The sequence below is a fragment of the Molothrus aeneus genome, chromosome 13 (assembly GCF_037042795.1).
Source record: "Molothrus aeneus isolate 106 chromosome 13, BPBGC_Maene_1.0, whole genome shotgun sequence".
NCBI lineage: Eukaryota > Metazoa > Chordata > Aves > Passeriformes > Icteridae > Molothrus > Molothrus aeneus.
The window spans coordinates 7,907,889-7,925,580 of record NC_089658.1 but is presented as its reverse complement, the minus strand read 5'-3'; the positions used below and the strand labels follow the sequence as shown (position 1 = coordinate 7,925,580).

General features: G+C 35.8%; 1 protein-coding gene across 1 annotated transcript in view; it reads right to left on the bottom strand.

The window, feature by feature from the left end:
* WDR72 (WD repeat domain 72) overlaps positions 1–14,985 on the bottom strand; it is a 90,453-nt gene extending 75,468 nt beyond the window's left edge. Inside the window, exons 1-11 of the mRNA XM_066558846.1 lie at positions 14,833–14,985; positions 13,738–13,844; positions 11,954–12,032; positions 9,026–9,200; positions 8,455–8,531; positions 6,607–6,726; positions 5,378–5,523; positions 4,915–5,015; positions 2,394–2,537; positions 1,837–2,082; positions 1,097–1,317 (exon numbers count right to left, since the gene is read on the bottom strand). Of these exons, the coding sequence (XP_066414943.1) occupies positions 1,097–1,317; positions 1,837–2,082; positions 2,394–2,537; positions 4,915–5,015; positions 5,378–5,523; positions 6,607–6,726; positions 8,455–8,531; positions 9,026–9,200; positions 11,954–12,032; positions 13,738–13,844; positions 14,833–14,985 (1,569 nt within the window). The remainder of the gene's footprint in view (positions 1–1,096; positions 1,318–1,836; positions 2,083–2,393; positions 2,538–4,914; positions 5,016–5,377; positions 5,524–6,606; positions 6,727–8,454; positions 8,532–9,025; positions 9,201–11,953; positions 12,033–13,737; positions 13,845–14,832) is intronic.
* Positions 14,986–17,692: the final 2,707 nt, after the last annotated feature.

The following is a 17,692-nucleotide window of genomic DNA, read 5'->3' as shown; positions in this document are numbered from 1 at the left end:
AGCATACCTTCATCTTTGTTTTTCCAGCATTTTAACTATAATAATTTAAATTCCATATATTCACAATACTTAGCATATCAAAGCAGTGATTATATAACCAACTATACAGTAGTAGTTTCCCTAGAAGAGAAAGTAGTAAAAAAGTTATCTTAAACCAAATGGGTGTTCATGTGATGTAAAATTATGTCAGGTCTAAAAAGCCAAGAGTAATGTATCTCTAAGAAAAAAATGAAGTTACAAATTCCTTTCATACTGTATGGATCTGATACTGCAAAACCTTCCCTTCCTGCAAGTAATTTTTGGTGACACACAGAGGAATTCCCCCACAGAACAATTCAGTTCTTTAAACAAGACTGAAACACGTGCCAGGCAGGCATTAAATCCTATTCAGTTTTCAGAATAAAGATGAAAAGGAGCCTTACAAATATTAAAAATTTTGTTATTGCAAACCAATTTTTTGCCTCTTTATTCTGGCATGTAAGTTAACTGTGAGTCATTCATAAGTATCCAATCTGTCTATGCAGGCTTTGTAAGAGGAAAAATGGAAATCTCAGCCGCACAGAATACATAGTTCAAAAGTTACATAGAACATTCAGTACAGTACATTTTCACCTAAATTTAACTTCAAAATTTAATTAATTAGAACACAATTTTAATTATTCTAAATATTAAAAAATGCAAAAACATACACACAAAAGACCAAAAAGATATATCAGGAACCAAAATGAAGTATATATTTTGGACCAACTGAGAAGATTAAAATACTATGTTCAAGCTCCTAGCCTCACTAAGTAAGTTTTTTAAATTTCAGGAGGAGTTAATCAGATTGACATATAAGTCAATAATCATGATAATAAAAATGGTGAATAGAATGTTAAGAGCTTCAATTTAATATGTTTCAAACAGAAAAACTCAACTCCCTGCAATTAAAAGCAAATTTCAAAGACAACAATTAAGTGAAGGTAAACTAAGCATAAAGTAGTGTGGGCTAAAGTACTGCCAGATAGTGTTTTATTTTCTCTTGTATATAAATATATACACACAGATGGGTATACAGAGGGTTTTTTGAAACACCATTTTTTATGCTTTTACTTACTCTGTAGTGTTCTGGGGATCGCAAGAGCTCTGTCACTGCACCAGACTGCAGATTAAACTGCTGCAGGATGCCTCCAGTAAATATATCCCAGCAGATCACAACAGAATCCTGGCCCCCTGATAACAGCCAGCTGGGATCAAATCTTACTGATTTGTCATGTGGATAAAGTAAGCAAGTGACTCTGCTACTGTGACCATTCAGAACCTTATAAGGTAGATTATCTGAAACAAGATGACACATTATTTTTGTTCTTTAGGAATAGGAGTTCCATATTTTACAGCACATTTCCTGAAAGTCAGGACAAATATAACCTGCCTTTACATGGTGTCAAAGAATTTTGGATCTGTTCCTAAAAGGGAGAACAAAGGTCTGCACTCTGAGCTTCACTACTGAGATGCACCCTTTATGTTCCCTTCAAGTGGAATGATATTTTAGAGAGCAAATGAAATAGAAAACTGCCAAAACAGTGACATGCCATATATCACACTTCTAGGGGCTATCCAATCCCAGAGCCATTCCCAGATTCCTACTGCTTGCAAGCACCTTGGTAGTACTAAGCTGTGATCCAATAGATCAGCTGTGGAAGAAGAAAGATCATCATAACTTTCCATTTTCCTCATTCCATTCCTGACTGCCAGCCCTACTTTTCAGAGAATTTTTACAAGGATCATTGGAAGTGATGCCGGAATAATGAAGTCTTCTGTGTTTGAGAGGACTCTGAACAAATTGTTAAAACTTACCTTTAAGAAAAGATATGTTTTCTAAAAGTCTTGCTCTTGCAGTTTCTAAACCTAATGTTACAAAAATTTTTCCATTTTCACATCCACATACAAGCTTATCAAGACCAGGTATGTACACAGAGGAACTGACAACTGCACTTCCAAATCCATCTTCAGATCCACAAAGTTGATCAATAATGCCCTCTGACATGGAATGATGTTTATCAAAATTATCCTGAAGAGTCCACATGGTTGTAATTGGGATCTCTAGAGGGTAGGGCAAGAGAGGATTTTTTTATTTATGCAAAACAAAATATAAAAAAAGTCAAACTAAAGAAAGTACACCTCTTCATCTCTTGATCACTTTCCTTAACTTATCCTTTCTGCAGTCTAGGGTTGCAAAGTCAGCAGTTGCTCAGCAGTTGCTACTCCTCCTAACTTCAAGCAATCACTACACAATGAATAAATGAGCATCACTTTCTAGTGTAAAAAGTTTTTTATGAGAATTTTGATTTTCATGAAAATTGACTCCAAGACATAATGAAATAGATGGTAGTAAGGTGCCAGAAGTGCCAAACCTTTTGGAGAACCATCAAATGTTGACACAGGAACATCAGGAATGTGCCACAAAGTGATCCGTCCTGAAACTTCACCAGAAAAAAGAACCTTGTAGAAAGGCTCCTTTCTTTCATTCATGAAGCCCATGACAGAAGGCAGACTCTGTCAAAAACAACAGTAACTCCATATTTGGAAAGAAAACAGATAAAATAATGTAATAATTGTAAATGTGAAGGGGGTTTCTTTCATCAAAAGCTGTAAAAATACAGAACAAATCACAACTGATTGCTTATCTGCCACTAAATCCTGCTCAGACCAAGTCTACTCTGCCTGGTACAAACCCCTCAAGGATCACCCCTGCTTTGTAAGTACCCTTGGCTAAACCCATGGAAACCTAAATGGAAAAGTACACTGGGAGGTCTCTCCGGGTTTATAGTTTCACCAGCATAAGGATCAAGGACAGGCTGAAAAAACAATGCAGTGAAATATTGATAATCTTTGCATCAAAACAAATTCAGTAAAGCTTCAGTCATCACAGCTTGCATGACTACAAATAATGAAAGGTAAGAATTATGCTTTTACACAGGTAATAGCCTATAACACTATCATTCAGTCATCAGGTGGTGGAGCATTTCCAAAGAGCAATGAAATTGCTGAAGGGTGTGGAGCACAATCCTGATGGGGAGCAGCTGGGGGAGCTGAGGTTGTTCACTCTAGAAAAAAAGGCTCAGGAGAAAGCTTATCGCTCTCTACAATTACCTCATGTTGATAAACTTATTTACAGTTTTACGGATTTACTTTTTTACAGATTTTTAATAATCAGTTCCAAAATAATTAACTGCCCTGTAAAATAGTTCAGTTTATAGACTCAAAATGGAGTTCAAAACAGATCACACAGGTGATTTGGTTGTCTCACAAATCTGCTATAAAAACTACTCAGGCAGTAAGACAAGTATTAAAGCAGAAATATTAAAAAAGAGCATGTCATTATTTTTTAAAAAGCATATATTTGGGGGGAAGCATATGTGAACTTTGTACCACCACCATAACCCTATTATTTGCTAAGCCATGTGTTTTGGCTGCTCCTTTTCCCTCACCTTTCCTGACCTTTTGGCATCCTTCAGCAGTTATCCTATCTGATTTTTAGATCACAGCATTTGGGGAAAAGCTGAATGGCTTATGCTATTTCCCTGCAACTGAAAATTAAATCTGTCAGGCTTCATAGGATTATGCAACAAGCATGCTTTCTAAAAGCCTACATTTGTCAACAGAAAATGCTAGAAAACCTCACACAGGTATATATTTAGCAATGTTTCTAGTCAGCTACAAATAAAAATCTGTTTCTGTTGCATATTTTCAGAAACTGCTTAACAACCTGCTTGAGCTGTCACACAAACACTCTAAAGCAATTTGAGGCAGGAATTAAACCCACATCTTCCAGCAACTGCAACTTCATTAACAGCATTAGCAATCAGCATTAGCAAAAAAAAACCCAACAAAACATAACCAAAGCTACACAGAATAATCTGTTCTATTTGCTCTGGATCATTTATTGCCCAAGTAAGAAGGCCTCCCACGTATCTTTCCTGCCCACCATTTTCCAGCTTCCTAATTATAGTGAATTTTCTTCTTCAAATCATCGGGGTTTCCTTATTTATTTGTGATCACACAAAACACAACATAAAAAAGTGAGTGAAGATGTAGGTTTTCCAACACAGCTGTGTCCGTTTGAGATACTTGTCTACATAGTTACTTCAAATTTGAAATTGGTGTGACATGCTCTGCTAAATATAAATTCTCAAACAAAAGTGTAGAGATCAGCTACTTTTTCATCTTCCTCTTTTCTTAATATTAGAGTCTTCTTCAAGCCAAGGCCATATGAAGAGACTCATATGTGTGTCATTTTATGCACTCTGGGTACATCAGTCTGCTCAGAGTGCAAGAAAGTTCTGCATGTGATTATGCCTCTGAAGGCTGCAGCCAGCAGTATTCTGGATAAAATGCCAGATTCAGACCCCTTCAATTTCAGGTGGATACACAGCCTATTTATGTAGTTACATTGAACCATGCATACATTCCTTAATAAAACAAGAACTAAGTAACTTGCTCATATTTGCTCATGGGTTACCTGTTTTGATTTTGGTTTTATGGCATAGTTGTATTTGTTGGGAATTTTATTTATTTTATTTTTATTTTTTTACAGATTTGAAAGTAGAAGCTTCTAAAAATATTTTAGACCACATCTTTGTTAAGAAATGTTTTTCTCTTTGCCAAAATTAAAGAAAAGAAACAAGAACCAGTCTATATAGAGTCAAAGATAAAGGCATTTTTCCACTGTGAAAAAAACCTAAATATAGCCAAAAATCAGGCAACATATGTTATGAGCCTCTTCAAGTTCGTAAGAAACAATTTTTATATGAAGGAATAAATATTATTCCTTGTTTTTATGGAACAATTAAATCTGTTGATGAATTCATAAGTTCCTTTGGGATTATTCAGGTTATTGCAACCAGACAAATAAACTTTCAAACCCTTATGAATTTACCTTATTTTCCTTCATACCAGTAATGCTGAGTAAATGAGGATAAACTGTTTCCTTGAGCGCCTTCCCATCAGCAGGGTACATGCTTTTAGAAAGGCCACTGTATAATTAAACAAGAAATTTTAAACACACAAGCTTTAGAAAGTCATTTTTTTAGGAAGCAGAACAGTAACACCCAAGATTCACAAGTTCAATTAAAGGTAACCAAATAAGTAATTACAGGAGACTTTTTGAAATCACAGCACCAGCTGCCCAAGTTCTACATGGCTAATCTTATTCCTATGTCCCCTGCTGTGTCAAACAAAGACTGAGGGCTGTCAAACTCAGGGTAAATCTTTGAGTGCCAAAGTGGTTTTGTTCTGGTTTTTGATCATTTGCAACATGCAGAGATTTTCCATAGTAACCCTCCCAAAGTTCATCTTGTACCTGAACTTTTTGTGTGAATTTCCCATCTGAGCCCACCTGTTTAGCAGCTGGTAGATGTAACTGTGGCCATCTTCTGTCCAGATGATAAGTCTGTAAGCTGCCAGCACTTCACCACCAGCAAAGCACTGACCACTCTTACAGAACTCAGTACAAAGCAAGGAGAAATCACAATAATCATAGACCTAAGTTCAGGAAAACAACAAAATATAAACAAATAGTATTAGCAAATTCATTTTAACCTAAACCAGGTTTGGGCAGCGAATCAGGAAGTAGAACATGAGTTCAACTCTTCATAAATGAATAACTATTTTTAAAGCCTAACATGTTTTGATAAACTACTGCAAAGTCAGAGTCAAACCATACAGTTCAAAGTTGAAGAAACTGACAGGTAAAAAAAAAACAACCAAAAAGTAGCATTAGGGTCTTATAGTCTCATTATAGAAATTAATATAGAAATCAATGGATGTTACAGATATTTTTCCATAAAAAGTGAAAAATCCATTCTACACATGAACTTTCTCTATAAATGCTTTTGTATAGAATTTAAGTAGCCCAAGAGACATCTCAAGGATAGTCTACAAGTACATTATCTGAAGTTGACCCAGATATATGTGAAATTTTTTTACTCATTCCTGTCCCCACAGAGATATTGGAATCAGGTATACATGTTGAAATAATCCTGAGTGATTAATGCAAGAGAAATTTTAGCACTAGAAAACAAAAATACAGATTTTTTTACAATAAGTTTCAGTTGAAATATATTACGTTTTCTCTAAAACTGTTATTACTTTTTTTTTCATTTTAGTTACTTTATTATAGCTTCAAGAAAAAGCAATATAGCCTGGGGTCTCTAGTTTTGCTGCTGCTATCAACAAACAAAGGTCCCAGACTACTGAGGACTTGCCAACTGTGAGTACTTCTGTCATACTTAAACAGGGATTTTTATTCTTTGTCTCCCTTTCAAATGCACTGTGGAGGGGACAATAACGCACTCAGTGCTCTAAAACTGTCTAATACTTAAATCCCCCTTCTATCGAGCCAATTTGGAGTTAAACTTTTAAAGCAGAAATACATTCATAAAAAATAAAATCTTCATCTCTTTCACACAGTTAAGATAAGCCAAGAAGTGTTGCAGGCATCATCATATTTGACAATTTGTGAATGGTTTCTTTAACCTAAGAAGAACAACAACAATCTGCATTTAAAAATCATATTAGCCTTTCAAAATCAACAACATTAACAAGAAAGTGTAATCGTTAATGTACCTGCCAGCACATGGAGGACACAACAAGAAGGAGCCTTTCTGTGTAAGTACAAAATCTTACTGCTTGACAGTTTATGCAGTCCAGAGATTTTGATTCCTTCTCGCACACACTTTGTTTCTCCTTTACAGCACAGAGGGGGAAAAAAGCTATAAAATTTGTTTCAGATATCTGAGCTTTTAGTACAGAAACAACCCACTGAAAATAATTTTCTCTTAAGAGACTTTCAAAATTCAAAGCAAGGGGTACTTCTCAATTAACAATAGAAAGACAACAGGTTCACAACTAACATGCAAACAGAAGAATGTAAACATTCGGTGTGGCTCAGACTGTGATCTCACTTAAAGAAATTATAATGAATGTGGAGAAGGACCAAAAGCAGGCCATAAATAGAAACTGCTGCAATGAGTATCTGCCAGGTATTCTTCAGTCAAAAAATAGCTACAACACCTATAAAGCAGAGGATCAAATTCAGAAAAGCTGATGAATATTTTACTTTCCCACTCGTTCTCATTGCAGCCAGGACAGTCTGAGATGCTGGTGTTGCCATATGTCCTGTTTGCTCTTAACACCTCTAAAGGCAGTGTAAAAGTAATTCAGTTTCTTAACTTTGTATTGCTAAATGTACTGTTAAAAACAATGTATGTATTTTCACACTTTTTGTGGGAATATCAGACATATTAAAGTCATCACACTCAAAATTATTCTACTGGCATTATATTTATTAATTATTGATTAAATCACTTAAAATGGATGTTTTCTGTTTTTTAAGATACCAACAGTCTCAAAACCTCTCAGAGAAGGGCTACATATGCTTGGAATCATGGCTATAAAACCAAAAGCCATTTTCTTATGGCATCTTGCAGCTTCAGTTAATTCCAAGTAAATCCAACAATATTTATTAAAATACTGCTCTTTAGAATTTAGCCGGATTGTGACGAACTCTGCAGCAGTCCCTCCACAAAAGGTGCCCCCAGGCAGTAAAAAGACTGCACCACACCATATGTTCCTCTGACATCTGTAATCAGTTGTTAGAATCCTCAGAATTTTTACAACACAGCAGTGGGGTTTGCTCTAGGAATGTTGAAAAGATGCACCCCAAAACACCACAGATAAATCAAAACCACCAGGATGGTATCAAACTTGACAGACTCTCCTCAGGGGCTTGATTTGACCTATAAACAAGTAGTGCTGCCCACACCCTGCAGTTTGTCCAGGCAGTGGGTGAGTTACCAACATTCAGAGAAGTCTATTAATATTTTGCCATTTCTGTCTCACTGTAGAAGCCCCTTTGTGAATCTAGCTTTTAGAGTATAACTAGAACACAAAAATTGCATCCCAATTCTAGCACTTGTTCATGGAAGGTGACAGCTGCTGAGAATATTAACCCAAAAAAGAGCAAGTTTGAAGGTAGAAAAATAGGACACTTGACACAGCAAGAGTCATTTCCAAGTGAAGACAGCATTGTGAAAAGCAGACTGAGGAAAACAAAGTCTAAAGGACCATTTTGAAAGAGTAACAAGGGTGAAGAGGGAGTACAAAGGCCAATATTGAAGAGCTTTGAGTGTAAAGGACAGAGTGAAGGGGTTCAAAGACATTATCAGGATAGCAGGAAAGCATTGCAACTTAAGTATCCTGGAATATGAAAAGACAAGAAGCCTGGCCAAAAGACAGTACAGTTGTCAAGGCAAGAGCTGTCCAATGGGCCAATTTTAAATAATGCTATGAAGATGTGTTTTCAGAATTTTCTAACAAAATAAAATCTATTTAATACACATCCAGAAGATGGACATTTATTCATATTCTGTTTCAATGTAGCCTTTACTTGAGAACATTCATGTTAACACTGACCTGAATGTTATTCAGAGATGAAGACAGGTCCCATACTTTGAGAACTCCAGCTACAGACACTGCAACTAAAGAGTCCTCTGTGAAAAGTTAACGTGAGACAGTCAACTTGAAGCCAAGTTCAAACAGCCCCTATCTGTTCAGCACTAAAACAAGGATTCAGCAGGATACTGCTTAGATGAAATATCAATTTTAGACAAAAAAAGTAAATTATATACAGAAATACAAAAGATGTAAGCAAGCAGTGAATAATGTATTAACAGAAGGCACAGAACTGTTGTACTGTGCCTTTAATTTCTCTGATATTACAGAACTTATTTATACTTAAATCCAAGAACTGCGCTGCTTACAGCCATTATAGAAGGTGTTTTTTCTCTAAAAGCATATTAAATAAAACAGGACCAATATTAGGAGCCTTAAAAACACCTCTTATGCTGTCAATGAAACCTTAACATCTTCTATATAACAGCTCTGTGAAACAATTTGATATTAAATCAAGCAGGAATATACCATCTATACATAAATATTTTATCACAATTTAATTAACCTACATAAATACATGTAAAACATATACCTTGAATTCTTGCAGAGTGTACAATACACATACATTTTATCCAATCAGAAGACTGAGATGATGATAAAGTGTGAAGAACACCCAAAGTTTTAGCATCAATAATAAGAACATCTTGATATTCTCCACAACAAAGAAGCCAGCCTTCACCTGTCATTCTGAATGAGCAATGGTAATACTGTCCAAGTGGAAAGCAGAGAGTCAGCACACATATATACAAATGGCATGAAGATTTTAACACTGAACATGTCATAATCAACAATTGTAGCATCACTAAAAAAATCTAAGGCATATGTGAAACCATACCCAATATTACTAGTAACACTAGAAAGGCACACTGCTTAGTAAAAGGTGCTTCAGACTGAAAGCAGCATCTGTCCTTCCTAAATATTAGGATTTTTCTAATTTTTGGAAGAAAGTCAGGTGTTAATTTTCCCTATAAATTGCTCAAGAGTTTGAGACTTGTTTCTCTGAAACACCCCCTCCAAACATTTCATAAACCTCCTGTCATCAACTGTTGTATGAAAAGAATCAGATGCAAAATGTTCATAATTAAATTTTTCATAATTACTGATTACTTTCCAGGAAGGATTTCTACTCTATAGGATATTCTTTATTCTGACATTAAACACCCTAGTGCCCAGAATCTTCTGAACACTATTCTCAGCAATCACAAAGGGAAAAAAAACAACAGACAAAGCAAAGGGACAGAGTGCAGAGTGACTATGAGCATTTTATTTTTTTTTTTGCTAGGTGTTCTATATGTGCAAGGACATCTGCATTGCATGTCTAGCTGTAATTGTAAACAATTTCCATAAATGCATAAGCAGCCACCTCAAAGCAGGTTTACATTTATTACTAACCTTAAAGGGAACAATCATCTAGTCAGACAAAAATATCAGACAACCCAAAAAACTGTACCTCATTTACCAATTTTCTGGACAGTTTTGGTTATATAATAATTCTTGGTTTTTTTTCAGTAAACTAACTGGAGTAATAAAAATAACTGGAAATAGGATAAATAGTAATACAGATATTATGAATAAACATAGGCAGAAATGGTTAGAATTTACAATTACTGTTACCATTAAATTAGGCTTGAAATAGAGGATTTGTATAGTCAGTAATTCCTCTGAGAAAATTCCACACTGGTTAAGAGCCACAAATGTTTAAGTGTTGACCCTGGTGTTGAATTTCATTTCAAATGGCAAATATTCAGTTTGCACTACTTGACATCTGCCATTCATAGTTAAATCACCTACACTGAACAAAAGGAACCTACTAGAGCAGATAGGTTAGTAGTTCAATTAAAACCAAACATTAACTACAGCACAAGCAACCGTTCCCCATGGAACAACAAGGAAAAAATCTACTACAAAACACAACAGAAAATCTACAACAGAAAACCACAATTTATTATAGTTATCAGAAGGCTGCATTTTAAGAATAGTTTCCCCTCCCAGCAACACCTTTTCCCTAACCTTTCCTGTTAGATGTTCCTGTTTTCTATCTTGCCCAAGTTATTAAACAAATATAATTATTAGCCACAATTAGGTTTAGCACATTTCTAATAGAGAGGAACTAACAATTTTCTGCAAGTATTTGCTACACCTACTTGAAGGGTAAGAATGAATATTCTCCCTCTGATCTCCACAAAAAAATGTACAGATTGTCAGCTAGGCCAGATTTGCCTACTTCCCTGCAGAACTTATCTGTAACTTCATCTATTGAAATCTAATTAAGCATTAGAACATAGCAGGTCAAATTATAATTTGAGGCACAATATAAGTATTTTTTGTTTGTGTACATACATCCATTTAATGAATATAAACGCTTAAAGCATGTGCACAAATAAAAGTGTAGAATAATTCTTAACTTATACAGTTTTTATACACATACATATATGTTAAAAAAAAGTTCATCTTCCATAATTTTTGTTGGCAATATATCCAAGCTTTTTCCTCCTCCCTTTACAATGAACAACTATTTGAAAAATTATTTTGTATTTGAACTCCTCATATCAACCAAAGCAGTGTCAAGAAAAACATTTTCTTCTGGAAGGGTTAAAAATCTTGGATTCCAAATTGGCTGTGCTTTGGAGTTACATGAAGGCTCAGATACCCATCATTTGGAGCCTTAGTTCCACCTTAGACTTCCTCACTGAAGAAAACCAGAATTTTAACTAACACAGGAACCCTGAGCTTCTCCTCTACTAACATATCCAGAAATAAGCAATGTCCCAGAATCAAACCCATAGATGCTGGGGCCCTCAATCTCACTCGCATGTGTATTTCAAATTCTCCCACACTCCAAAATCTAGACACTTATTTTACCTGGATACAGTTTCAACCAGAGAAACCAAATTATCTGAAGCAATATTGAAAGTCTCTGAAAAGAAGGGATTTGTCCCAAGTTCTGCAGTGAATCAAAGTGTATTTTTGAAAACAGGGTGAACTCTTTTGGAGGTCAGGAGGTTCAGCACCAAAAACATTCAAAAGCTTAAAAATAAGTCTTTCAGCAGATTGTCTCGCAATGTTTGGTCAGATTACTTGTACTTTTAAAATGTCAAGAAAAAGCCAACATCAGACTTGAAGCTTCCATGCAATTGTAACAAGACAAGAGCAAAGATTAAGACCATTTCACTTGGCTACCTGATGCACAAGCAGTAAGTTAATCAATACTGCATTTCAAATATTTGCAGCTCAAAAGTAATCAGTCTGATTTGATTAAGGAATGCAGAGGAACGTAAAAGTTTCAATTCTTTTCTTAGAAGAAAAAAACTGAAAAAGATAAAAAATACTTATTTTATGACAGGGTCTTTTTTTCCTACATTACAAGCTATACATTTAAAACTGTTTCTGAAAAAGATCATGTTAATAAAGCAAAACTCTTGTAATGAACAGAGAGCCCATGAAAAGCTGCTATACTTACATGGATTGCTGTATGCCTATAAGGAAGCTTTGCGTTCTCAATGCACTGTCCACTAGTGACATTCCAAACACACATCTCCCTGCCAAAGATAACTTCATATTATTCTCTGTCATTTCCACTCAATTGGCTGGAATAATTTTGAGCCACCAAGTTTTTCTTTAGTGCTGTATTTAAGTGTAGTCTGGTCATTTATAAAGCTTTTTGTTACAGATTGCTGGGTAAGAAAATGTAGTCATTAGCAGGGGATGACATACAGTATCTGTTTCTTTTTGTTTTGGTAATTACACCCTGCTGCCTTGCAACCAACCTGACTTTAAGACCAAGTCTGGTCTACAACAAATTGTAGGTATACTGTCATTACAGCTCGTCAACATGTCACTGTAACTATCTGTCACTGGAACTACATCCTCCTGAAAATGATTCATTTCACTGAACTTAAACCAGACCTTTCAAAAAGCATCATGCATCTTCTCCCACATCAGACTTCAGTTCTTGAGAGGAACAACGTTTGTTAAGAAGAAACAGTGCCATCATGAGGCTGTTCCCAAAATCTGCTCTCAATACACTCAACCACCTGAGTACCTGTGCAACACTACAGCTACACTTGGACACACTTAAGGCTGTTTGAGGAGACTTCGGCACACGTTCCTTATCTACACATTATTCAACACGCAGTGGGACTGGATTACAAGAGAAAATCAAATTAAATGTTGCAAATGAGGCTGTATGAGATATCTTATCATAGCTCAGCAACTGAATGTTAAACTTTGATGCGTTTAGATTTTATTAAAAAAAACAAACATTACTTCCAGAACTGAAGCACTCATTTCATTATTTCTCACATTACATTGTAAGATATTTCCTGTATCAAGACTTAAAGAACACACTCGAGACAGCATTTTATTATATAAGAAATGCTACTTAGAGATTTACATTTTAACCTACCTACATTTTAACCTACGTACTTACCCATTTGATGTTAAACTCAAAGCATTATTTCTTACTATTTTTCAGCTGAGCAATAGCAGCATCAAAGTTGGTAGATCCAAAGTCAGAAATTAAGTGAAAGCTTTATACAGTTTGTGAAACCTTTCAGAGCAATGCTTTTCTCCTTGTTTATATCAGAACTTTACTGCTTTAGCTACATTACTGTGACACATACATACCTACAAATATGCTCAAATGAGACCAGAATGTCAGAATGTAACTTCAGCTTCTGGATGATGTATTCAATTTACTGTTGTGTACTAATAAGGAGTGAGCAATATCACACATTCCACACAGTATGTGCTGTAGGACAGGTTTGTCACTCATAGGACAGCACTGAGAACTCATGAATCATTAGAGATTCCTTTATGAACTTGCATATTAGAAGCACACAAAATAACATTATAAATAGCCTCTTCTACTGGTTCAGTTCCCAAGTCTGAGCTCAGGAAGAAACAGAGAAAAACACCATGATACTCAAATGCTGTTGAACTGATGATGCCCCCCAATAACCCATTAATTTCTCTTTGAATAGGGTTTAGTCAACCCCTTGGAATAATTTCTTTTTTCTGAATACTAAGTGGATATGTGAATCTGCCAAACCTTTCTGCTGTCCATGGGACAAGCTCTTATTTGGACCATTGTATATTAACAATGTAGTCACTACCCTAAGTAGCTGCTACCATTTTAATATCATGGAAGTGGATTGAAACATTTCTGCAAATGCATAATCTGACCTACACTTGACACACATTTCATAATTTAAGAAATGAATAATTGAATATTCAGTTACCTACCCATTTTCAGTAGCACTTACTACATATGGCTGTTTCTCAAACTCTCTTGCTTTTGCCAAACAAGTTACAGAAGCAGTATGGCCAAAGAGCATTTCTTTAGATGAAATCTAGGAGAACAATATAATGATTTATCTTGAACAATTTCTATATAAACTAAGGATATCTAAAAGCAAGAGAACTTGTCAATCTATATAATTGTCAATCTGCTTCATAGTCTTATGTTCTTCCATCATGTTTCTGGAATGCAGAAAGATGTGGAAAAATTTTTATGGAGTTTGAATAAAAGCTAAGTTTTTGTATTCACTGCATTCATCATCTGAAGAATGTATGGAACATCAAATGTTATAAAACAGGCAATGTGCAGGACATCTCTGGCCTTCAGCCTACAGCATGCACCAAAAGTGGCACAGTGAAGTAGAAACTGATAAACCAAAGCTCTTAAGCTCATGTTTCATGCCACACATTTAAATAACCTAATTATCATCACTGCATGCAAAGGTCTTAATTGGAAAAGGTAGCCTCATAAAAGGGCAAACTTTCAGACTGTGTTTGAGTCCAAATGGGGCAACTAAATATAAAAATATAAACACAGTTCTAGAAACAAAGAAAAAACCAAACAGGAAGTGTTTTGACTCTGATCCATTGTGAGAAAAATAAATAAAGCAATAATTTGCATCTTGGTTACATAAAAAATAAAAGTTTCATCTTGCTGCTTCCATCTTAGTAGATTTGGTTTTATAAATATTTTTTCTTTAAATGACAGGTCATACTAAGCAATTGATTTACAAAAGAAAAAAAACCTTCACAAGATACGAATCATGATAATTGTATATATTTACTTGCTGTCACTGCTCAGAGCACAAAGTCTCAAATTATAAACCACTGGGCATGCTTATCTGTGAAAAATTCTCCAAAGTCTGCAAATTACAGGTTGCTTATACAGGCATTTCACTTACTGCTTCATGAGTTTCCTATAACAAATATCACACTATCTTTTAAAATTCATCTAAATAACACAAGTATGGATAATCCTATTGCCAACACTAAAAGATAAAACTCCTGTCTATTTGGCAAACTAGCACAGTGGACACAAACCTGTAAGTCTGATGAAAGATCCCAGAGACATATTTGTCCTTCTTGGCTCCCTGTAACTATGGTCTGCTGGTCATCTGTGATCATCACAGCAGTGATGCTGTGAGAGGGAGCTGTTCTCCCCCACACAGCCACAGCTGGTACTGATGCCTTCATGGTCAGCACCTGAAAACAAACAAGTCATGATGATCCTAAGTAGGATTAAATAAGGAAAAAAAATCACCTAAAAAAGGGGGAATGTAATCAACATTTGGAAAGGGAAACTACAAAATATTGCTGTGAGACAATGATAAGGCATTGAAACATTTTCTTGCTCTTGCCTACATCACACTAACAATTTCAGGGACTAGTACTAAGAGAATACTGAATCATCAGCAGCAAGAGGTGTGTGCTGCCCCACACAGCCTGGCTTAGCTCTGATGGGCTCACATTGTTCTCCCCAGATGTGGCTGGTGGAATACACAACACTTCCCCTGTTCCCTCCAACCAGCAAGCAGCTCTGATCATTGGCAACAGCAGGAGCCAATTGCTGGAGCAGAGGTGGCACAAGAGCAGGGTGTCAATAAAGATGTTGTGATTTCAAGGAGGGTAAGACAAGACAAGGATAATGTGGCCAAAAGGAGAAAACTGGTGGGGGTGGGTCAGGGAGGAAGAGAAAAATGAGGCCCAAGTTGGCAAAGCTATATACCTAACTATATACCCAACCATTCTGTGGCACATTCTAGAGACAAGAACAGAAAGTAGGGTGACAGCAGAGTTGCAAGCTGAGAAACAGAGAATGAAAAGACTTTGTTGCTCAAGACATGAGTTCCTCGCCCCAAAAAAATTATCTAATAGATTTGTCCCTACTGAAAAAAATTGATTTAATGGGGTTGTCCATCTGGCTGAGAGCAGTTTTGACTCCCATCAGCTGGGCAATAGACAGACAGATTGACAACTGCTGACAAATTGAACAACATCAAAATTGTTTGTATACTTCAATCACTCAGGTGTCAGTGAACAAGAAGGGATAGATTTTAAGCTGTTTCAGATTCACCATTATCTAAGGTCACTTAAATAAACAAATTTTTAAATTTTTCTTTTCAAATACTGTATGTTACCTATGTCATCTTTCTTTTAATCCGGACAGCAATAATATGATGGAGGGCATATTTCAGAGCAACCACTTTGCAGCCACTAAGGAAAATTCACCTTTCAGAGAAGGTGTGCTCCAATTTGTCCTGGACAAAGAAGAGACACCAAAGCCCATTGCACATCCTTAGGACAGAGGTTCAAAATGAAACAATATGATTCAGTAATGCAACTGGGAGAACTCAGTCAAAAACCATGACAGTAAAGCTGAGCTTTTCTGAGGAGAGACAGGAAGTGGGCAGAACAAAATCCATGACAGCCAGTGAGTCAAAGGAAGTACCACAGGAATGATGAGAAGTGACATGAAGAGCAGTTCCTGTGATAATTCAGAAAAAACCACAGGACAGAAATGGAGCACAGAAGCAGCCTTTTAAGTTATGCTTAAGGAAACTGTAACCCAGCACAACAGCAGTTGAAAGCAGGGACACAGACAAGAGGTATCTTCATGACTACTACTAAAAGCCTAAAGTGACACAGAACTAAAGGAATGATCTTGCTTCCTTAGAAGAAAATGAGATAAAGGGCTCAGCTACTGAGAAAAAAAGGCTGAAAAGACTGCTATGGCAGACTATTGAGGTCCTGCCATGCAACCTTGACAGAATGCTGAGGGCAGAGGAAGAAGAATCTAAGAAAAAATTGAGGTCATGAGTTCATTAGGCTAAATCCCACTTAGTTTCATATAAAAGCTCCTTGTGGATATATAAAAATACTGAGACGTTTTATTTTTCCCAGCATTACAATCTGACTTTTCTAAAACTTTTTTTTAAGTCACCAGTCATATGAAGCTACTGATCAACACTGAAATCCTTTTATCTTGCAATATATGCCCTGAAATAAAAGCTGTTCTGGACAACCTTTAATGACATGGTTTTAGTTATCAGGTAAGCTAATAAAGGGCTTATAAAGGGATGGCTTACAAAAGAGTTTGATGAGCCAAATCCTGCATCTTAAAAATGCATTTGCTTGCATATCACATAGTCTTTTATACTTGTACCATGGGAGTGTTCAATTAGTGTAAAACAACACAAGGAAGCACAATTCAGGTTTGTACTGCATTGAATATTGAGTCATAAATTATATTTCCTTATAAGAGAGCATAGAATCAAGCTCAATATTCTTAGCCTAAGACCTACTGCTGAGCAAGTGATTTGAGAGAACTCAAATCAACAGATGTTAAAAATAAAAGAAGCTGATAGAATTTGCTAATGCGGAGATGATTTATCTGCAGCCTGTTTAGTTACTCACGAGTAACATGAATAAAAAACTACTGCCACTGACAAAACGCTCGTTGTAAGAGAATTAATTTAGACTGAAATGTTACAGGAATATTTTGTATGCTTTCCTTTACATTATGACTGAAGCCCAAGAGAAGGAAAGCAGAAATTATATGATTTTTTGCATTAATACAGTCCTTAACTTTTTTCTCCACTTGCTTCTTGGTTTTTTGGATTATGATATTTTGATGCACAAGCAGTTTGAATGAAACCTTTGCTTCTTAGTGTAGCATGACTTCACTAGAAATACAGCATATCCACATGGACACATTTTGACAATACTTAGCTTTACCAAATTTTTTAGTGATACTGATGGTACCTAAAGCAAACTTTTTTGAAATAAAACCAACAGATATTTATCAGACTGTTCCTTTTAAAAAGGTAAAAGCTGTTTTCACGAAGGCAATATTGCCCAAGGCATATCAGAGCTGCATGTAGCTTATCAGCACATGTCAAAT